The following is a 23085-nucleotide window of genomic DNA, read 5'->3' on the forward strand; positions in this document are numbered from 1 at the left end:
TGGTGGGCGGTGCTTGGTATTTCCTCAACTGATCTCAACATGGCTGCCGGGTCACAAACTTTCTCATTTTACAGCTAAACAGTACACTACGAGATGATTCTGAAAGCATCTGAGGAGAGAAATAGTCATTACAGTAACAGAATATTGATTCATATTTGATCAATGCTGCCTAGTTTGACCGTTTGATCAGAGTTTGTGAGTGATTGACAGCTGCTCAGAGACGGCAAGGCTCCAGCTCGGCTCTGGTTGGATGTTTTCCTCCAGTCTGTGAAATCTTGCAGATACCATTAAGAGCACTGGAGGACACCGGAGGACAGCGGAGGACACAGAGACAAATGATTTTTTTCAGATTACCTGTCTCATGCACTACTGTCAGGATATAGTGACCGTTTTCTAAATAATAACTTTTTTGAATCATATTTGCTCCATGTCTACCCACTGCTGCTTTAGGTAACGATGATTGGTCAACAATTTCAATTACATTTTCAGATGAAATGTAAATAGTGCATGAGTGCTATTCTTTATGAGTGTGAGGTTCGCTGTAGTGATGAACATTTCTTTTACTGCTTCAAGTTTTGTAATTATGAAGCTTAAAGCGAAAGTTCAGACAGGAAGACCCTCTTTACACTCTCTCATTCACAACCTTTCTGTCTCTCTCTCTCTACTGGCTCCTACTCTATCAGCTGACTGTGGGTGGTTCACTCTTAGATAACCAAACAGATTCTACCACGCTCTCCATGAGCCAATCATATCGTTACTATCAGATTTTAAACTCTTCTCCTCTCTGCTGCGTCAGTTGTCTTTTCAGTGCGGCTCGATGCAACCCGCCTCCACCCCGTCACCTCCAGTCTTCATCAGATTCAGTGTCCACGCCTGCTCTACATCCCTTCATTAGATCTTCAGCTACTCCCTTCACCACCACCACCAGTGTTTAGACTCCAGAGGGGGAATATACCTAATCTCATCACGGCATCACTACCCCCTTTGATATACTACGTCATGCTGGAGTCTAATCACCAAAGACTTTGCACTACTATACTATCATGTACCATGTAATAAATTATTGTTCATTCGATACGGGGTCTCATTTAGATATCACTTGAATTTAAGAGCAAAATGGGAAACACTAATCTTATTTTCAGATTTTATTTTTCACAACTTCCTCTTGCTTGCACCTGATTCCGTCCTACCAATTGACAACTTGACCACAATTTAAAGCCACTGATCAGAGCTTAGATCTTGTAGTAAAAGTATTTCTTCAATACGCAGTACTGACCTGTCTTCCTTCAGGTCCTCTGACGCCAGGGAGTCCATTGCTGAAACCTCCACCAGAGCCCTCCATGTCATCCTTCAAACACAAACAAAGATTTTAGGACAAACAGTCAAACAAAAGTGTTTCTTTGTTTTCTTCTGTCCCGTTTCATTTATTTTAAGATGATCACCTCAGATGATTTACCTCACTGATAAACACCGATCAGCCATAACATATGACAGCATGGGCACCCTGACCGGTCCCCATACTCAACAAACTGCTCCTCACTGTGTGTTCTGACACCTTTCTATCAGAACCAGCATTAACTCTTTCAGCAGTTTGAGCTCCAGTAGCTCTTCTATTGGATCAGACAACACGGGCCAGCCTTCACTCCCCACGTGCTTCAATGAGCCTCGGGTCTGACCCTGTCGCCGGTTCACCGGTTCTCCTTCCTTGGACCATTTTTGGTAGGTCCTGACCACTGCAGACCGGGAACATCCCACAAGAGCTGCAGTTCTGGAGATGCTCTGACCCAGTCGTCTAGCCAGCACTATCTGGCCTTTGTCAAAGTCAACACAAAGTTCAAAGTTCAAAATGTTCACTTGCTGTCTAATATCCCCCCACTGCCAGGTTCCATGGTAACCAGATAATCAATGTTATTCACTTGACCTGTCAGTGGTCTGAATGTCTGATCGGTGTTCATATTAATTGACCACAGCAATAGGCAATATTTTGGATTATCATTGAACATCTTTTCATATTTCCATTTTATCATTAGTTGTCCCCTGATGAACTGTCCCAGACAACAACATTACAGGTAACATCTAGCATCTTTTCTTATCTTTCACTGTGAGACTTTGTCAACTCTACCAAAAGGTATCACCACAAAACACTAATAGAGAACTTACAAATCCAACACGATAGCTTGATCCAGGAGGCCCGGGAGGCCCAGGTTGCCCAACTGGTCCGATGGGTCCAGGCAGACCAGCCAGTCCGGGCTCTCCTGAAGTTCCCGGTAAACCAGGGTCTCCTCCAGATCCCTGTAGGGTGAAATGACGGGCGTAAAATCAGTGCTAAGAATAAATGAAAAGCCTTCAAACTTAAATAAAAGCAAATAGGCCTATAAAGATTTCATCTTCAGTGAAGTGCATCTAACAATGGTAAAGTAGTGTGGATCTTTTAAATTCATTATCAGGAATCTCATGTATCCTGCTCAAAACCACTAATACCAGTGTCATGCAGCATTTAGTATGAGTAAGTGTGGTTTAATAGTACATAGGACCATTTAACTGCACACACACCATGCTCATTGTTCTGGGGCCAAATTCAGACGTCACCAGATGTTAAACCAAACCATAGCCAGTACTCAGATTAAACTTTAAGTCAAGTTTGTAGCAGACTATGTTTGACAAACATTTGCATATTGTTAGAAGACACCAATCCCCTTTGATGGCTGACATGCTGGAGCCCAGTTACCTGCAGAAGGGAAGGCTTAGGAAAGTAGGAGGATAAATAGTGGGGCAACAGGTTGGTGAGAAAAGAAAAGTAGGAGCTTGGCTGGAGAAATGATAGGGATGAGTAAAGCTTTAGAAATAGTCGGATGAAAGTTGATATGTCATTCTAGTTATCCAATGGCCACCATTACACAGTTCTCGTATCCCAAAAACACGTCACCAATTTACACTTGAATTCACGTACCTTGTTCTCAGGATTATGTCTTCTCTAATAAAGTTTACAACAAATAGGGCAATTTGCATGTAGTCATGTTTGGAGTGTAGATCTAAGTGTAAAGCGGTAGCTACTTTAAGGTAAAACTGAAAAAACAAAAAAAACAATTAGGGTCATAAATTACCTTCTCTCCAACTGCTCCTGGAAGACCCAACTCGCCTGAATCACCCTAGTGTAGGAAAGAGAGAAGGACAGAATATGTTAATAGAAATGTCAAACTTTGGAATTCTCTGTACTTATTTCTTTTGTGTCAGGAAATATAAACTATGATAATACTGTGGCTATTGTGCATGTTTCTATCATTTTTCAAAAGAAGATAAAACATTTTTGGACCTATTTGTGGAAATGGAGTCTGAGCTTCGATCCTCTGGGTGAGCGGTTCCCATGGCAACAGCTGACAGACATCTGAGAGCTAGCGTTTTAGCCCTTTATAGCCCACATAAATTGATACAAGCAGTTGTTTCCCCTTTTTAAACAAGCTCACATGTTGGTCATGTACGATTAGCAATTTACAGCATCCCTTTACAACATTTGAGAGGAATGATAGTGTTGAAGTTTTTCCCATATCAGGGGTCTCCAACATGTCGCCCACGAGCAACCAGTTGTAGTGACGTTTGAAAACCGGGACATTGGAGTGTTTTACAGATATTTGTCGGGACTCGGGACACGTCAGCTTAAAACCGGGACAGTCCCGAACAAACCGGGACATCTGGTCACCACCTCAGCACTCCATTCATTACCCAGAGATTCAAATTACAACACAAATCACAATACAGTAACATAGAGATTGCTGAAATTAGGACTGCAACTAACAATTATTTTCAATATTTATTAGACTCCCAATTATTTTCTAGATTAATCGTTTGGTCCATAAAAAGTCTGAAAAATACTCCCAGTTTCTCAAAGTCCAAAAACCCAAATATATTCAAATTAATATGATATAAAACAGAGAAACAGGAAATCTCCATATTTTAGAGCCTGAAAACGCAATTTTTGCCATTTTTGCTTGAAAAATTACTTTAACGATTTATCGATTATCAAAATGTTTGGCGATTATTTTTCTGTCGATCGACTAATCGATTTGTTGACTGATCACTGCAGCTCTAGCTCAAATCATAGATAGAACTAAGCAATGGCTAACAACATCGATCCACAGCTGGTTGACTGCCTGTGTGGCTGTTGGAACTGAAGTGATATGTTGTACTATATTAGTCAAATTACTAAGTAAGTAGCAATTATTTTACAACAATCACCAGTGAAATGTACGGGTAAAACTGAATTTCAGTTGGACTTAGACAGATACATCTCATGTTTACACTATAACCACTATTGAGGGCAGCTGTGGCTCAGAGGGTAGAGCAGGTTGTCCACCAATCGGAAGGTCGGTGGTTTGATCCCCGGCTGCTCCGGGTCACATGTCGATGTGTCCTTGAGCAAGACACTTAACCCCAAATTGCTCCTGGAGGCATAGCCATCGGTGTGTGAATAAGTATTTAGATTAAATCCTGATGGGCAAAGTTGGCACCTTAGTAGCCTCTGCCATCAGTGTATGAATGAATGTGTGTGTGAATGGGTGAATACTGACATGTAGTGTAAAGCGCTTTGAGTGGTCGGAAGACTAGAAAAGCACTATATAAGTCCAAGTCCATTTACCATTTACTATTGAGAAGCTTTCAGGGATCCTAAAAAATGACATTTTCTTAGTTTTGACAATCATTACCTTCTCTCCCTTGGGACCAGAAACTCCTGGGAGGCCATCAGTACCCGGCCAACCAGCCAATCCCTAGAAAGATTTGGTTCAGGTATACAGTGGTTGTTGATTAGGTTAGACTCTACAGTCATTTGAATCACCATTCAGAGGGTTTAGAGAATTATTTGGCTAATGGTGTTGAGAGACAAACACATTGACACCTACAGGTTGACCGGGAGCCCCGTCCTTTCCTGGTGGTCCGAATGCCCCAGAACTTGAAGCTGTGCCTGCTGTAGATGGAAGACCGGGGGGACCAGGGGGACCTGGTAGGCCAGGCGGTCCCTACAACAAAAATAAAGAATCCTTTAGCATACTGCAGATTTCCTGTAATCTATGGTGTCTTTTGCAGATCTACATTTTTAGCTGTATATCAGATGAATGTCTACAGAAACAGAAACGTCTTTCACCAACAATTTTATCTTCTTTGCTGGTTACAGTCGTACAGCAACACAGATGATATCCTCCACTACATAGTTGTTACTGTTGAGAGTACTAAAATTTGAATCCTTCTTACCCGAACAGATTCCAGATCAGGGAACCCTGAGCCTTCCATGTCAACAAAAGTCTGAAATACATGAACTGGTATCAGTTGTATTCAACAAATGTGTCATGAAGGCAGGCAGTCTGCTGATACAAGTTGTGCATAAACATTTACAGCATGTGACCGAAGCCAAGAAGAACTCACAGGTCTGAGTCCTGGTCCTGGAGGTCCTGGGGATCCCCTGGGGCCAGGTTGACCCTCTCCACGGTCTCCCTGTAGGCACGAGGTTCATTATTGTAATAATAATAATAATAATAATAATAATAATAATAATAATAATAATAATGTGTTTTTCTGTTGATGTAAGTGAGCATCTCACCTTCTCTCCTATAGGTCCAGTGTCACCTGGGGTTCCTGGGAAGCCTGGAGGTCCATCAGAACCCTGTGTTGAGGAAACAAAAATGTTAGGGCACTCATGGTTTTAACACAAGCAAAATCTCAGTGTAAAGGAGTAGCTATCTACTAAGGGTGCTCCCGTCAGGATTTTTGGGGCCGATCGCCGATCACTGGAAGCAGCATTAGCCAATACCGATCACAGGTAGGGCTGGGGCGATTCATCATCGCAATCGACGTCATTGATTGCGGTCGCCGCGTTGCAAGAATGGCTGCGCCCGGTCAAAGCATGGAGAACAAGCTGCAGCTAAAAAAATACTCGCTCACAATCCTCTAAAGTGTGGAAGTATTTTAAACAGAGACCCAACGATGTGGTACTCTGTAAACTCTGCAGATTGGAAATGGCTTATCACAACAGTACAACTGCTATGCACCAACACTTGAAGTGAAAGCATCCCGGTGCACTTTGTCAAAACGGCAGCTGCAGCAAGACAGCACTGTCCTGTTCACTTTCTGTCCCCACCAAAGCATGACCTATTCGGATTATCAACACGCAGAATGTGTTTCTGCTCACTTCAAATTGTAAATGTGTCTTCATCACCCCCCATGTTAAAAGTCATTTTGGCACCGCTGCTGTTATGGTACCGTAACGTTACACCATGCGTCATCTAACGTTGTTATTCAGCCGTTTCATATTTTCTGTTTACTGTGACCACGGGCGGATTATGAGACAATGGACCCCTGGGCACAGACATGCAGAACGTATAACACGTATAAATCCGGGCCGGTGTCTCATGCGCGCTCGCGTGTGTCTACGCTGTTCAGACTCAGACTCCAACACAAACTAAAGTGAAGCACCAAAACCTCTTGGTTGTATCTAGTGAAGCCCGTCTGTTAAACAGTGTTGGCCGCGGTCGGAGGACGCGGGGGAGACCGTAGCTTTGGTCTCCAGGACCGGAGTCTCTGCTGTACTCTGCTCCTCTGCTCCTCTAGCTGCCTTCAGTCACACACCGCGCTCGTTCTCACTCTCTCGCTCCACTCTCACGTGCATGTGCGCACACTCCACACTGCAGAAGAGTTAGTTTAGCTCTGAGAATATCTAGTGAATGCACAGTGGACGTTTGTGCAGAAATAACTGCTGCAGCTCCTCCAGACCAACAGAGGTTTCCCGTGTCTTGTGAAGTGACGGGGCTCCGCAAAGAGAAACGTTATCGTCTCCGACCAAAACTCCAGTGTCTCCCCTGTTCCCTCCGGCCGCGGTCGGGAGGCTGAGGCAGGAAAAGCCAACACTAGGATCAGCATTGATTCATGGAGAGACCTTCGTCTGGTCAGCTAACATTACTGCCAAGCAGCTGAAATATAGAGTGATATTGTGCTTTTAGCTGACGTGTGTCTCCTCACTGTTTTGTCGGATGCTCGCTCACATTCGCGTAGCATGTGCACACGGGACGCTGAATTTCGTTGACATAACGGCCACAGGTGTCGCTGTTACAACTAATTTCTGATTCTTACAAACAGTCCCTTTAAATAATTTGTGTGATTTTTTATATTGCACTGACCGAAGTCAGGCTGGTATTTATTTGCTCCTGTTCACATAAAAACCCTGTAACACTAAAATGATTCTTCTCAGGAACCTTAAAGCTTCAATTTTGAAAGAATTTGAGTTTTACTGTATGGCATGATTATTTTAAACCATTTCTTAATTGAATTAACAGAACAATTACTGTATGGTGATATACTGTATACCGTTACCGTGATATGAAATTACATGTACCGTGATTGAAGATTGTTTCCATGTCGTCCCCCCCCCTACTGATGCAAAAATACATTTGCTAGTGATTATCTTAACTGCGTATTACTCAAGTGATGAAATAAATCCATGTCATAACCATTTTAAGTATTAAGTCAAGTGGTCACAAACTTTCTCATTTCACAGCTAAACAGTACACTACAAGATGTTTCTGAGAACATCTGAGGAAAGAAATAGGCATTACAGTAACAGAATATTGATCCATATTTGATCAGCGCTGCCTAGTTTGACTGTTTGATCAGAGTCCGTGAGTGATTGACAGCTGCTCAGAGACGGCAAGGCTACAGCTCAACTCTGATTGGTTGTTTTCCTCCGGTCTTTGAAATCTTGCAGATGCTGTTAGGAGCACCGGAGGACACAGAGGAACATGATTAATTTTTAGATTACCTGTCTCATGCACTACTGTCACGATATAGTGACCGTTTTATAAAAATAACTTTTTTTAATAATGTTTGCTCCATTTCTACCAACTGCTGCTTTAAGTATTAAAATTAATAGATGGGGCAGCAACATGGGCAACATATTCCACTCACAATTTCAGTGAAGTCATTTTAGCAACGCTTAGAGAAATTGTCTCGTATGTTTTGCATCACCTGACTATCTCTTCTGATCAGCCTTTATAGACACCACCGATCAAACTATTTAGAACGAATATCAGCTGATAACGATCGGAGCACCCTTACTTTCTACTTCAACAATCCATCATCACATAACCTTTTGACAGTTGATAAGAGTTCAAGTCATTTGTCAGTGGTATTGTGAAGAAAACAAACCAAAAACTTACGGGATTTCCATCCTCGCCAGGATCGCCCTGTGAGAATGAAATGAAGAAATACACGTCCTCTGAGACACATTTGTGATTTGGGGTTATTAAAATTGATGTGACAATTCTTATTTCCAATTACACCTATATATATATATATACATATATATATATATGTATACAGTATATATATATATGTATATATATATATATATACAGTATATATATATATATATAACGATTTTTTTAGATTTTTTTCTTAGATTCTCAACAGAACATGTAACAGGAGATCTTGCTTCAAGTTCAACAACCACAGCACATCTGTTGTGTTTAGTGTTTTCATGTAAAGAATTCAACTGTAGTCTACTAACTGGCTCTCCATCAGCTCCTGGTGGTCCCTGGGGGCCCGCGGCACCTTGTGATCCAGCTGGACCTCGGGGTCCGGGGACTCTGGAAGCAACTGAGCCGTCACTGTCGACTGAAAACTCGGTCGCGGGCCCTGGAGGGCCGGGGGGACCGGGTATCCCAGAGGGGCCGGGCTCTCCCTTCTTGCCTTGGTAGCCAAAGCCTGCACTGCCCTGGAGATAAAGACGGTAGTGACTAAAGCTTTTCCATATTTGTAAATTCAGGGTGGACCTGGATTATTTTATAGCGATGACCAGAAATCCGTGAACAGTGAAATCAACACCACTGATGTCCCCTATTTGAATGTTGTAGCAGTCCCCTCCTGGTGAGGGATCATGACGTATCATATAGATCATTGTTCTGTTTGTACAAGACACCTAAAACTTCATTCTACAGGAGGTGACTCAAATCAAGGAGCCATACCTGAGATCATCTCTAACTTACCTTTGATCCCTTTTCCCCTGGTTCTCCCTGAAAATGAAAGGAGAAACAGTGCCAAGTCAGTGCCAGCAGTCTTCACTGGCTGTCGCATGTGACATGCATAGCCTACTGTATCCACAGACACGTCCACTTGTTGGAGAACTTTACCTAATGCCCTTCACATTGAGTGTACACACTTCCATTAAGGGTGGCACCCATAGACATATATACATAGACGCCGCATTGACTCCTGGATCATACGTCAACGTGGGCGCCATATTGGACAGGGCAAGACTGACCCATCAACAAATACAAGTGAACGGGGGAGCTGCCGTTTTTCTGGATAAAAAGCACTATAACGTCTACATTTCTCAACCGATTTCAACGAGTCGTTTTATATTCAAGGGTTTATGATCTACGAGGAGTAACGTAAGTAAGTAATTTGGTGAAAAACTGTTCAATACGTTAATGTCACTGCTTCCGGTTCATGGATCAGCGGTCTGTCCTTCGATATGGTGGACTCAATCAATTATTAGGTCATTATTAAAAACTAGTAGGCTATTATCATATCACATTTTACTTTAAGCATTTTACACATTAACAACTGTTCAAGTTAACGTTACATCTTTACAAAACGTTTGCTTCTGTAACATCAGATAAGAGCTAGCTAACGTTCATTATTGTTAGCTGATCGATATCGGCTAATGTTAGCTAACGTTCATTATTGTTAACTAATCCATATCAGCTAATGTTAGCTAACGTTCATTATTATTAGCTAATCCATATCAGCTAATGTTAGCTAACGTTCATTATTATTAACTAACTAATCCATATCAGCTAATGTTAGCTAACGTTCATTATTATTAGCTAATCCATATCAGCTAATGTTAGGTGGTTGATGTTCATATCTAACATGATATCGTGAAACATGAAATGTACGAGATGTAGCAATATGTGTCTAATATTGCAAACAATAAAAGTGATGGCATGTCTTGGTTAACAATTACGCTATAATATTATTGTTTTTAATAATTTCTTTATTATCACCATTATTTCAATAAATTCAGATCATCACTAATATTATTATACTAATATATATTGTTACCATTATTTATTTATGTACTACTATTTGCCTGTTATTGTGATTGCTCGTATTAGTAAGTAGCCTACAGTATATAATAGTAATATCAGTAGCAGTGTTAGCGGTAGCCTATAGACTGAAAGCATGATCGCTAAAACAGAGGAAGACATTTCATTATATTATATTATATTTTATTTTATTTTATTTTATTTTATTTTATTTTATTATATTATATTATATTATATAGGGACCTCTCTACAAGTATTAACCTTAAACAAGACAAATAAGCCAAAGTCATACTTAACAAATGTGAGTTTTAAAGGTCACATATTATACTCCATTTAAACTAGTTATTATAGGTCTCAGACACCTCCAAACCATGTCTCTGAAGTTTTTTTTTCAAAAAAACAATCAGATCATGCATTCCAGCATGTCTCTATAACCTCTGTTTCAGCCCATTTCCAAAAGTGCTGATTTCTGTGTCTGTAGCCTCTGTCTCCTCCCACTCTGCTCTGATTGGTCAGCGTTTTCTGTCAATCAAACGTCCTCAACAACACAGCGTCACAGTCCCCGCCCCCCTCGCGGCCTGAGAGCAGGGAGAGAGAGGAGCTAGAATAGAGCTTATAAACCACTTTAAAGTTTATAAACCAGAAACTTCACCCAGCGCACGTTACCGGAGGAATCTGATCAGAAATCGGCGACACATGATGAACATCTGCGGTCCAGATTCCAGGTTTTCCAGGTTTTCCAGGTTTCCAGGTTTCCAGGTTTCTCTCAGGTAAATAATACTATTTATATCTCTGTTAGTTAGCTCAGTGTTTACCTCATGCATCAACTCTGTAAACCGTAAACATACACTCTGTTTTACGTCTGTCTTTACAGATCCATCTGTGAGAAATGACTGACAGAATCATCCCAGAGGAGAGCAGACAGCTGAGAGCAGACAGCTGTGGGCAGATGGGAGATACAGAGCTAACCCGTTAGCATGTAGCTACATGCTAACGGGTTAGCTCTGTTTACATGGAGATACAGAGCTAACCCGTTAGCATGTAGCTAACCCGTTAGCATGTAGCTACATGCTAACGGGTTAGCTATATGCTACCGCTATGACACGGTGTGTAAACACAGCGACCATCAGGGTGGAAAATAGAAGATGTGAAACAGTAGTCAGTTCATTATTTCTGCTAAAAGATAAATGTATGGAAGATCAGAGTAATGGTATATTATTTACAGTAGTAGCTGTCTCTGTGTTACCATGACTACAGACCACCGGAGCTTAGCTTACTGTAGTTTACCAGAGCTGAAGACTTTCTCCTGTACCATGTTAACATAACTGCAGGTGGGATGATTACAAATGCTGTGAATAATTAATATTGTCATCTGTCTACTCAAATAAAGTTTGACTGTGAAACAGAAATGTGTTGTGTTGCTTACAAGTCACTATTTACTACCTGTACTCTGCTAGATGCATGACATCAAATATATATAATATATAAATATCATCTGTTTAAACAGTGTAATTACATAAAGCCTTTGTGAATGAACATGTTATATTCAGATGATGGGAGTACATGAAGCCTGTTCTGCTGGTTCTTGCAGACTAACTGTAGGAGCTACTTTGCTCAAGTTCGGTTGAGGAGGAGAGACAGTGACGCGCTGTGGGGCGGGGTCAGCTACTGAAGGTTCTCTCTGGTTCGACCAGGAAACCCTTACATGGCTTGCAATTCTCAAATGACGTCAGAATACAAGGAAAAAAGCAAAAAAAAATTCTGCACCCATTTCCGGACAAACGGAGGAGGAGAAAAAGAGAGAGGATGGTCTTTTATGATCCTATGGTGGCCTGTAGACACACTGGGGACAGATATTGATGTTTAAAAGACATGGAAAAGTGCATTTTGCATAATAGGTGACCTTTAACAATTCTTCTGATAAATGAATTCTTTTCTATCAGGTCAGTAATTTAGTTCATGTCAGCCTACGGTGCACACTCGTCTCCTGTGTGTTTGGCAGAGATTAGAGCTCAACTATCCAGATTCTAAGTAACTGGAGACAAAACTTTATTTTTCTACTCCACGTAGATCATAAACCCTTTAATATAATATCAACTCATTGATAAGTAGACGATAGGGTCAGCCCCCCTGTTCAGTACGGGCTGAAGCGTCCAATGCGGCGTCTATGCTACGGTGGCACAAGTGGAAGTTTAATTCTGCAGTTACAGAGATACACTCAAATGTCTGTATTAAAATCTTTAGAAATATATTACCAACCCTTAAAACAATACACCTTAGCCTAATCATAACAGAAACATAACTTCTGTTGGTCAATAGAAATAAGTAGGTGCATACCACCTTGTTTGTGTAACTTGCTACTTAGTTTGTATTTTACTGTAATGTTTGGTCTTTATGGTTCTTATTTACATTTCTTGGTGCCTTGGATTTTTTATTTGTTTTACTCAGCTATATTGTAAATGAAGTCTCTACCTTAATGGATGAGTTCAAATAAAGGTTGAATGAAGGAATGAATATGCTTGCATAAAATTAGGACTTGCAGCTCCCTCTAGTGATCCTTTGGGACATTTCACCAAAGCTCATATCACTGCTGTTACTACCCCTGCTCTTGTCCTCGCTCGTGCTTTTATCTGCTAACCCGCTGCCCATTGCAACCTTCACAAGGACAAACTACAGCATCATCAGTGTGTCCCACCCGTCACACTGCATGACAAGATGACTCATACAGGTGTTCCATCCACTATCAAAGTAGATTTTATAAAAAGATCCAAACCTTGTCTCCACGGGCTCCACCTCGTGAGCTGGAGCCCGAGCCAGCCTCCCCCTTTGGCCCGATTGGACCCCTGTCTCCTTTCAGTCCTGTATCCCCACGGTCTCCCCTTTCTCCTTTAGCCCCAACTGGCCCTGAAAACAACGACAAAAGGACAGAGTCATTAATGCCCTTGTGAAAAGACCTTTCAAAAATGATTAATGATTGTATCCCACATCCCAAACAATAAACAGGACCCAAAAGATGAGGAGAGAAGAGGAAAAGAAAATGACTTTTTGCTTGATGGAGCAAGAATCCCAGTATGTGTGTTGCTGTAATTTAAAGGCCATGTGAAGGTTTTGAGGTGGTAACTGAATACACCTTCCCACACCTGCATGCACTACCGTATATATTCTGGTGTGACCTTAAACTCTTCCCACAGAATGTGTCACTTTCAGCTGAGCCTGTATGAAATGTAACCCACTTCCTCAGCTGTATAGAAGTCGCACACCGCCCCTGACATGCACAGCAACATGATGTCCGCTTCAAGAGGGTTTCAGGGTTTGAGTTTAGCAATGGAATAATGGAACCCATGCCTCTGAACGGATACATAAGCATGGTATATTCACTGAAAAAACGAATGCCACATATCAAAGCATTAGTAACTTAAGCTAATATGCAATATTTCCCAATTCTTGTCAATTTTAAGAAATAAAAATTAATGTGAAGATCTACCAAAATTCTCTCTTACTCTCTATTTTCCTCTCTCAAATCTGCTCTTCTATTTCCTCTTTGTGTATATTTTTCAGAGGATTATAGCCTGATCGGCCCAATTTTCCATCCCCCTGGCTTAAATACCAACATGTCCGCCACCCTGCGTGAATTCAAAAGCATAAAGTAGACAGATTCATGCATGCTTGTGCTTGCGTGCTTTTGAAATCCATGTGAGGTCCTGCATGAGGAGTCCACATGAGGCAGGCAGAGCATCAGACCAGAGAATATAAAAAGGGAGTAAAACACAGGAGATTTGGATTCCTGTCTCTGTGGATAACCCCCTCGACCCACCTGGTGACCCAGGAAGTCCGGGCCTGGACTCCACAGAGACTGAAACGTGCTGGGAGTCACTCGCTGAACACAACGCAAAAGACAGTGTTAAATTAAGAGTCCAGATGAACATTATTTCAAGTCAGTTACATGGTTGATCCAGGACCTGAGGTGAGCTATTTTGTCCATTCAGTCATGATGATGTTTGAGTCTGGTCTGTTTTTCTGTTTGTTCAACAAGGGACTTGACCTTTTAAGCATTTCAAAAGTTTCTTCTTTTAAAGTTTTTTCTTTAGTATGTAAGTACAGGTAAGTAATCATTCCAAGTAATATTTGATCCAAAGTGAAATTGACCAGATCCTGGTTACCCTGGTGATGCACTCCACAAGATGCTGTGTCTTTGTCCTACAATTGATGCAAGCACTGTACATGATCTTAACATACAGTATAGCACATCACAGACCTTTTTCTAATCTTCTTCCCAGTTTCTAAATACATTTTCAAGTCAGAGTATTTGAAGATTCAGCGCTTTTTGGAATTTTCTCTTTAACACAAAACAACTTTTTTTTCTCTCTATGATGAGCTGACATTAGCATCCCATAATGAGTACTGAGTTCCATAGCGTGCTCCATCAAAGACCTACGTTGTATTTTGCATTAGTGTTGGTGCTTTATTTCAAGTGTAATATTGTTATATACAGTATGTATACTATATATTGCGGACAATGCAACCATCAGGTTCCAAACCAAAGCATTATGCCACGGTAGATCAAATTGAGACTGCTGAAACATTCATGCCTCTACCACCTGATGGTGCCAAAGTAAGACATTTTTAAATCTCACAGGCTTTAATCGTATTTACATGATACAGTTTGACACATTTCCCACTGGAATACCATGTGCAATATAGAAAATAGAGTACATAGAAGATACAAATCTGTTTCACATTCTCTGTGGTTTAATCACAGAGTAAGATTGGGATTCAATATTTGTGGGGATTTAATTATTATTGTTTATTTTGAAATAGGGCTGTCAAAGTTAAAGCTGCAGTAGGCAGTATATTTCTGGCATAATTGGGCAAAAATTCCATAATAACTTTCAGCATATTGTAATTCAAGTGTTCTGAGAGAAAACTAGACTTCTGCTCCTCCTCATGGCTCTGTTTTCAGGCTTTAGAACATCTAGCCCGTGACAGGAGACTTTGACCAATCACAGGTCATTTCAGAGAGAGAGCGTTCCGGTCATGTGACCGGAACTTGGCGTTCCTTCACCAGATTTCACATTGGCGGCGGCGTCACAAACTTTCTCATTTTACAGCTAAACCGTGCACTACAAGATGATTCTGAGAAAATGCGAGGAGAGAAATAGTCATTACAGTAACAGAATATTGATTCATATTTGATCAGCGCTGCCAAGTTTGACCGTTTGGTCGGAGTTCGCGAGTGATTGACAGCCGGCTCTCATAGACAGCAGATGGAAAGCAGACCTCAAATCAGCTCTGATTGGTTGTTTTCCTCTGGTATGTGAATTCTTGCAGATTTAGGGAGCACCGTAGGACACCGGAGGAGAACACCGGAGGACACAGAGGCACATGATTTTTTTCAGGTTACCTGTTTCATGTACTACTGTCAGGATATAGAGACCGTTTTATAAAAATAACTCTTTTTAATCATATTTGCTTTAATCTCGCCTACTTCAGCTTTAAAACGATAATAATGCGTTAATGCAAATTTGTTTTAACGCCACTAATTTCTTTGTGTTTCTCGCATTAACGCATGCCCACTTTATGATAATCACATGCAGGTTGGGGCAAGTTAAGTCAGCACACTGACACACTGACAGCTGTTGTTGCCTGTTGGGCTGCAGTTTATTGGGCTGCATTTATGCTAAATGCAGTACCTGTGAGGTTTTCTGAACAATATCTGTCATTGTTTTGTGTTGTTAATTGATTTACAATAATAAATATATACATACATTTGCAAGCAGCATATTTGCCCACTCCCATGTTGATAAGAGTATTAAATATTTGACAAATTTACCTTTAAGGTACATTTTGAACAGATAAAGAATGTGCGATTAATTTGCAATTAATTGCGATTAACTATGGAAAATCATGTGATTTATTGTGATTAAATATTTGAATCGATTGACAGCCCTATTTTAAAAACATGAACATCTTTCTGCTCCAATTGAAAGCTGCAGCAATGAAAATTATGTAATTAAATACACACACAGAGACCAACACCGGCACCGACACTTCAGTGCTCATCACAAATGCACTATGCATTACTCAAATGCATTGGTATTGTTTACAACTTCCAGAACACTTGTATATAAACATTTTATTTTTATATGTATTTTATTGTTGGTTCCTAGCTGTTATTTCTATTCTGTGTAAGTACTTTGAGAGAGCTACATAAAACCGGAGTCAAATTCTATGTATGTATGTAATGAGAGCCTTCCAACTTCTACTGGGGCAGCTGTGCCTCAGAGGGTAGAGCAGGTCGTCCACCAATCGGAAAGTCGGTGGTTTGATCCCTGGCTGCTCCAGGTCACATGTCGATGTGTCCTTGAGCAAGACACTTAACCCCAAATTGCTCCCGAAGGCATAGCCATCGGTGTGTGAATGAGTCTTTAGATTAGATCCTGATGGGTAAAGTTGGCACCTTAAAATCTGTGTGTGTGTGAAGACTAGAAAAGCGCTATATAAAAGCAAGTCCATTTACCATTTACTGCATTAATCCTTATATCCACTAGATGGAGACATGTGTCAGTGAATCTGTATGTAGCAAGCTCTGACTAGCTCAGCTATGCACATTCAAGGAATATGAACTCTGCAACACCATGTGCCGTCAGAAACATTCCCCTCCGTACCCAATAGGTGAGCTAAGTCACGCGTTAGCATGTGGAAGTACAACATCTATTTTCCATGTTTCAAAGTAAAACTATAAATTCATTAACGACAGTGATATTTGCAAAATAGCAAGGGGCAGATCCAAAGGTTCTGATATCTCTCTGCTAGCAGAATGGTCTAAATGAAGGACTGTGAGTGGTCTTTAAATAAAGAACTAAATTCCGTCTCTTTCAAGAGGATTTCACTGTGTCAACTCACCCGTTTCTCTTGCAATTGTCACCTCGTCTGTCCTGGTCAGTGGTGGCTGCTGAATGGGCCGGGAAGATGGAGGAGTAGTCTGCTGGACAATAATCATGCAACAGAAAGAGATACATATTTAAAAAGGGCAATAAATGGCATTTACTGGAAGCCTGCTCTATATTGTATGGCTCCGTTTCCACTGGTATCCCCCTTACATTCAAGAAACAATGCAAAAGCCATGTCACTGCATGGGAAAAATAGGCAATGTGTTGAATTCAATCGCACTAATGTTTACAGTTTGTGTAGCCAAAGCTCTCCTCCAAACTAACAAGGTTGTTTCCCAGCTCTACACGAAGCCTTTTAGACCGGGTAAACATGATTGAGTCAACATGTGCAAACCAAGAAGAGAACTAAAATTTTTCATCATTTTTTTGGCAAATCGTTATTGTTTCTTGTTTTGTTATTGTTAGTGTTATCGCTGTCAGACATCTCATTCCTGGGCCCTGATGCAAAACTCCTCTTTATGTGAACATTATTAAGGCTGTCAGGAACACAGCTTCCAGTCTATCATGATGATCTAGCCTGCTGTTGAAAAATGTCATTATAATGACACCCAGAGAACAATAACTGAAGCTGTATCCCAAATCATTCACTCTTTCACTACTCCCTACTCACTATCCTATAAATAGTCCTCGGTTAGTGACCGTCCTCATCCACTGCTTTTCACTATGCATTGTGGGATACTTTGAGACATTTATATAGGGTATAATAATTCTCCCTAGATATATGGACAGCACTAAAAAATGGCAAACTCACTATATGACGCATTTTTCTAGGCCAACCAGGAAGTTAGCATCGCCCTGGTTCCCTCAACAAAAACCCAATGGGATTGTTCCATTGGGTTTTGGATTATTGCAGCAAACAAGCTCTGTGGCAAACACACATTATGATACTTACACGTTTGTTCAGCAAGAAAATCTCCACAAATGAACACTACTACAATCGGTAGAAGTAAAAAGCTAACGTTAGGCTATAAACGAACTACGCTACAGTCGCATCAAAGCGAGTATACACAACGATGCTCTAAAGGCGGACGAGTCGGCGTGATGGCGTTTAGTAGTCTCATTTAGCCACTTGTTAGCAACCGCCATTTTACGTAAAGGCTTCAAAATTCACGAGTGAGATATTTATTGATGTATTTTATGTCATAGAGTAAAATGTTAAATGTCTTCAGCTTGTGTTAACCACAGACCTGATTTCAGGCATCTAAGTAAAAACACATTGACTTCCTGACGAGGGAACCAGAAGTGCTAACATGCTAACTCATTTCTGGGTTTGAGGACTCATTCCTGTAGCTCTCTATACAGTGAGCAGTGAGTGATTTCACACACAACCTTAATTTGTTGCAATATAAATGGCATACACAAACCTTCATTAGTATTCATCTGTGTGTATGTGCGTGGTCATCTCATTGCTGCTGATCCAAACCCCATTTTAAACCTACACAACTAAACTAGAAAAAAAACCTTTTTGAATAAAAGGGGTTGAACTAAGGAAAGGATATGGAGTGTGCGTGTTAGTGTGCGTACACCTCATCACATTTCTGCCCAGCTTTTATTTTGCATTAACAAATCAAATTCATTGTTTTGTCAAAATAGCTTAATCTATTTAGAAAGTATGCTTTTTGTGTACCCTATTTGGTTAAGTGTCTTTGTGAAAAAAGGAAAGACAGGTCAGTGGACCAACAATCCTCCGTCACTAACAACACAGCAGCTCTGAGAGAAGCAACAGGAGTTATTGAAGGTCGGGGGAGGGGGTGGGGTCACTTCTGCTCCCAAACACTGCCTTTGGGCAAAAACTAGAGAGGGGGAGGGAATAATGCAAATACCCCCTCATCTGTAACTCATTCTTCACCGGTGACACACCTTGAATTGTCACCTGTGGAATTCAAGAGAAGAGTGGGATGAAGAATGTAGGAGAGGGGGCGGCTGAAGGGGCAAAGTGAAGCCACTGTTGATAAGTAACCAGTTCCCTTTCTGAGGAATTCTCCCCCCTGTGTTGCACGGCACTGGCTATGCTAAGAATTTGGCCAGACCACTAATGACTGTTCTAAGTTGATATATGTATTAATGTGATAAAGAATACCCTGCTTGTTCACTCCTTTACTCATTCATCATAGCTGGGGTTGAAGGGTGGGAGGCTCCGATCTTTAGAACATAGTGTTGATGGATTTGAACCACACGACCCCCTGAATCTAAGAGCAGGTATGCAGCTCCCTCGGCAATGAACACAATTATTCCACCTCTGCAACAGTGTTTTTTTTTCTTTTTTTCAGTGCATGTGCTATGAAGTATCACAGAGGGAACTGACTGGATTCCTTGTGGTTGATCTTAGGATGAAAGAAAAACAGCAACCATGGTCTGACTCTCATATGTTTGACTCTTATTGGCTTTTGCATAATAACGTGGAATCAGTCTTCAAAAAAATAAAATTGAACAGAAACAATCACATCTGTTCCCCAAACATTGCTGCGTTTCAATAAGACTTAAAGGTGCAGTGTGTAGGATCTGGCGCCATCTAGCAGTGAGGTTGCAGATAGCAACCAACTGAAATTTCTCCCTGTGTGCCGAGCGTGTAGGATAACTACGGTGGCCGGCGCGGAAATGAGAGCCGTTGTTAGGTTTGTCCGTTCTGGGCTACTGTAGAAACATGGTGGCCGGCTCCGTGAAGACGACCTGCTCCCCATGTAGATATAAACGACTTATTCTAAAGTAACGAAAACACAACCATTCTTAGTTTCAGGTTATTATACACTAAAGAAAACATACTTAATATTATATTCCATTTCTGCCAATAGATCCCCCTAAATGTTACACACTACCTTTAAACCAGGGATGCACCGATACCAGTATCGGGTATCGGGTCCGATACTGTACTCATGTACTCGTACTTGTAAAATGGCTCCGATACAATGGCACCCTTTACGGCAGCGTTAACCTCTCGTCACTATCTTTCGGGTCCTATCGCACGGGCTCACGCTCCACCTCCCCGACGGTGCGGGCGAGATGGGCCAGTGATGCGCTTGACCCAGCGGGGCCGGGATCCCACCTCAGCCGGCCCTCACTTTCATTGTGCCATGGGGTTGTGCTTGCACCCTCACTATCGCCGCAGACCCCTGGCGCCTTTTACGTGGGCTGAGCCCCGCCCTGGGGGCATGACGCGGTTGGGGCGCACTAAGGACAGTCCGCCCCGGTGACACTTTGTCCACGGCCCCGGGAAGTACCTTCGCCCCGAGCCTTTCCAAGCCGACCTAGAGCTGGTGGCGGCGTACTGCCTCGTATGCGGGACTCCCCAGTCTGCCGTGTGTCACTCACACCCTCCAGCTGGCTGTTAACGAGGGTCTTTTGGCACAGAGAAGTACTCGTATCGCTACTCGGTATCGGCGAGTACCCAAATGTAAGTACTTGTACTTGTACTCGGTCTGAAAAAAGTGGTATCTGTACATCCCTACCTTAAGCGCATGCTAAATGCAAAACTTGCCCCTCTGCCAATCAGTTGGCTGTTTTGTAACAATCAGGTTAACAGCTCTTGTTAGCACTAACAAACCCTGCTCAGAATGTCTGTCATTTGGAGCAGATGCAATCGATCCTACATCTTGTTTAAAACAGGATGTGTGGCATAAAAAAATAGGTTCTTTCTAATAATTAGTACAATAGACAAGTGAAAACGATGAACAATAATACTGAATATTTAATAAAAACAAAAGGAGCTCTTTTAAAAGCTAAAATCAGGAGTTAGCACAAATAAATGCTTTGTGCAGAGGGGAAACTATTGAGCTACTCATTTATGTGTATAGACTAATTAATATCATAATGTTAATGATGTTATTTCTTTCATTTGAAAATTGAATTGTCTCCATTTGATAACAATGCTCTTCACGTGCCTAGTCTGATAGTCTGTACATATGTATTCTATAGATGAGATATATTTAATAAAATACAGTTGTACAGACAGAATACAGTAGAACACAGAAGCTGTTTCCATGCTGTGAGGCAGACCAGCGCTCACGTCTGCCTGTCTATTCACATGAGGAGTGCAGAGACCCGCGAATCCAAGCGGGACGTCAGTTGGGTAGGAGGTCCTTCAATGTGGCCCAGACCACCTCTGAATGTGGTCTGAGTGATCGGTTCTCAGTGCGTCCTCAATGCAACTTGAGTGTGTTCACACCTGTACTTAGAGCTGTATACTTGTGATCACTGAGGACGCATGTTGATACCAGGTCTGAACAGGGCCCATGTTGATACCAGGTCTGAACAGGGCCCATGTTGATACCAGGTCTGAACAGGGCCCATGTTGATACCAGGTCTGAACGGGGCCCATGTTGATACCAGGTCTGAACAGGGCCCTTGTTGATACCAGGTCTGGACCCGGACAGGGCACTTGTTGATACCAGGTCTGGACCCGGACAGGGCCCATGTCAAGTCTCCTCAGTTTTTTGACTGCAAACCTCAAGTCAAGTGGAGTCTTTAAGCATTCAGGTCTCAAGTCAAGTGGAGTCTTCAAGCATTCAGGTCTCAAGTAAGTTGAGTCTTATAGCAGACAAGTCAAGTAGCAAGTCCTCATATTTGCGAGTCCAAGTGTCAAGTCTACATCTCTATGAAGAGTATAACTTTGAATATATAACATTCATAAATGTGTTCACATTACAAACAACACTTCTTAACAGGACATTACAGACAACTGCTTATAAGAACTACGTTAGAGTTCTGCTCTTGGAACATTTCCTCTTTGGGCTTCATGCTGAAGGAGACACTTCAGACTCCAGCAGTGACACTGTTCAGGGTGACTGACTAGCTCTGTCATCTATCATCAGGAATTACAGGATGACAAAATGGAAAGTTTCACTTCTACAACTCTCCCTGTGTAACTGGTCTCTGCCCAGACCTGCCTTAATTGCAGTGGTTGGACAGTTGTGCAGAGTGTGGGTTCTACTGTCTGTGAACATCAGATGGAAAAATACGGGCAGGTAGACATTACATGCCAGCTGTTGTCTTTTACATTGCATACTACATGATAACCGCCTACTGAACAGATGGAAAAGCCCCTTATAAAAGTTGCAGAGTATATGGCAGTAATGATGCAGAGACTTCCGACTGGAGGTGCCTGACCCTGCCCTCCCCGTCTCCTTCTCTAACTCTCTTTCCACCTCTTGTCAGTTCCTGTACACAGTTGATAGAGAAACCAGTCAGAATAACAAAGCCTTAAGGCGGGGGGGCCTCTGACTTGGATCAGATCGAGTCCAAATTGACATCTGTTTTTTCAAACTCTCCACTATAATTGCGAGTGGGAGTGCATGCACGCAGAGAGGTGGTGGTGGTGGTGGTGGTGGTGGTGCAGGGTGGAGGGAGGCTGGGCTCCATTTCAGCCTGCGTGGCTATCTTTGATGGTGGGAGGATGTGAGTGGGTGTCTGTGGAATCTGATTGTGTGAGAGTGTGAGAGAGACAGAAAGCAGAGAGGGGAAGATAGAAAGACAAAAGGGGGGAGATAGAGAGAGTGACAAACGGAGAGATGAAGGAAGACAATGAAAGATAAACAGTGACAAGACAGTGGGAATAATAGCGTGAGCAGTGTGAGTGAACGGAGCAGTGTGCATGGTGGGTAAGAGACTACTATCAGTCAGTCTTCGTGTGATATCTGTTATGTTAGGCCTTCATCCAGGTGGTAAGTATACAGCTACAATGGGTTCTATGGGTACCGACGAGTCTCCCCTTTACAGACATGCCCACTTTATGAGAATCACATGCAGTTTCTTGCATGCAGTATAAATGTGTTATTTTCGCCTATACTAAAGTGGTGTATCTGAATATTTCTGCATACTGGGGTCCCTAAACAGTGTTGAATTCCACAAATTGGGTATCACTGTAAAGCTGAGACTCTGGTGGATCCAATGAGTCCAACTGTATTCATGTGTGATGATGTTAGTCCCCATTGGAGCCATTTCATTGACCTCCCTGTATAAAATGACCTGGTGTGACCTCTAGGATAATCACAGCCTCTTGAAACTTTACAGCCACAAACTAGAGACCTAGAGCATTCAGAGGACGGATG

General features: G+C 41.8%; 1 protein-coding gene across 3 annotated transcripts in view; it reads right to left on the reverse strand.

Moving 5' to 3' along the window:
• col18a1a (collagen type XVIII alpha 1 chain a) overlaps window positions 1-23085 on the reverse strand; it is a 65538-nt gene that overhangs the window by 17805 nt on the left and 24648 nt on the right. The window contains exons 5-18 of one of the 3 annotated variants that reach the window (XM_074658069.1): window positions 16995-17073; window positions 13906-13968; window positions 12865-12995; window positions 9027-9053; window positions 8549-8755; window positions 8199-8225; window positions 5591-5653; window positions 5416-5484; window positions 5245-5295; window positions 4896-5012; window positions 4701-4763; window positions 3105-3149; window positions 2161-2292; window positions 1277-1348 (exon numbers count right to left, since the gene is read on the reverse strand). In XM_074658069.1, coding sequence (XP_074514170.1) covers window positions 1277-1348; window positions 2161-2292; window positions 3105-3149; window positions 4701-4763; window positions 4896-5012; window positions 5245-5295; window positions 5416-5484; window positions 5591-5653; window positions 8199-8225; window positions 8549-8755; window positions 9027-9053; window positions 12865-12995; window positions 13906-13968; window positions 16995-17073 — 1146 coding nt within the window. Of the gene's footprint in view, window positions 1-1276; window positions 1349-2160; window positions 2293-3104; window positions 3150-4700; window positions 4764-4895; window positions 5013-5244; window positions 5296-5415; window positions 5485-5590; window positions 5654-8198; window positions 8226-8548; window positions 8756-9026; window positions 9054-12864; window positions 12996-13905; window positions 13969-16994; window positions 17077-23085 lie in introns of all 3 variants that reach the window. The other 2 variants (XM_074658068.1, XM_074658070.1) reach the window with 2 other exon arrangements.

The sequence above is a fragment of the Sebastes fasciatus genome, chromosome 14 (genome assembly GCF_043250625.1).
Source record: "Sebastes fasciatus isolate fSebFas1 chromosome 14, fSebFas1.pri, whole genome shotgun sequence".
Taxonomy (NCBI): domain Eukaryota; kingdom Metazoa; phylum Chordata; class Actinopteri; order Perciformes; family Sebastidae; genus Sebastes; species Sebastes fasciatus.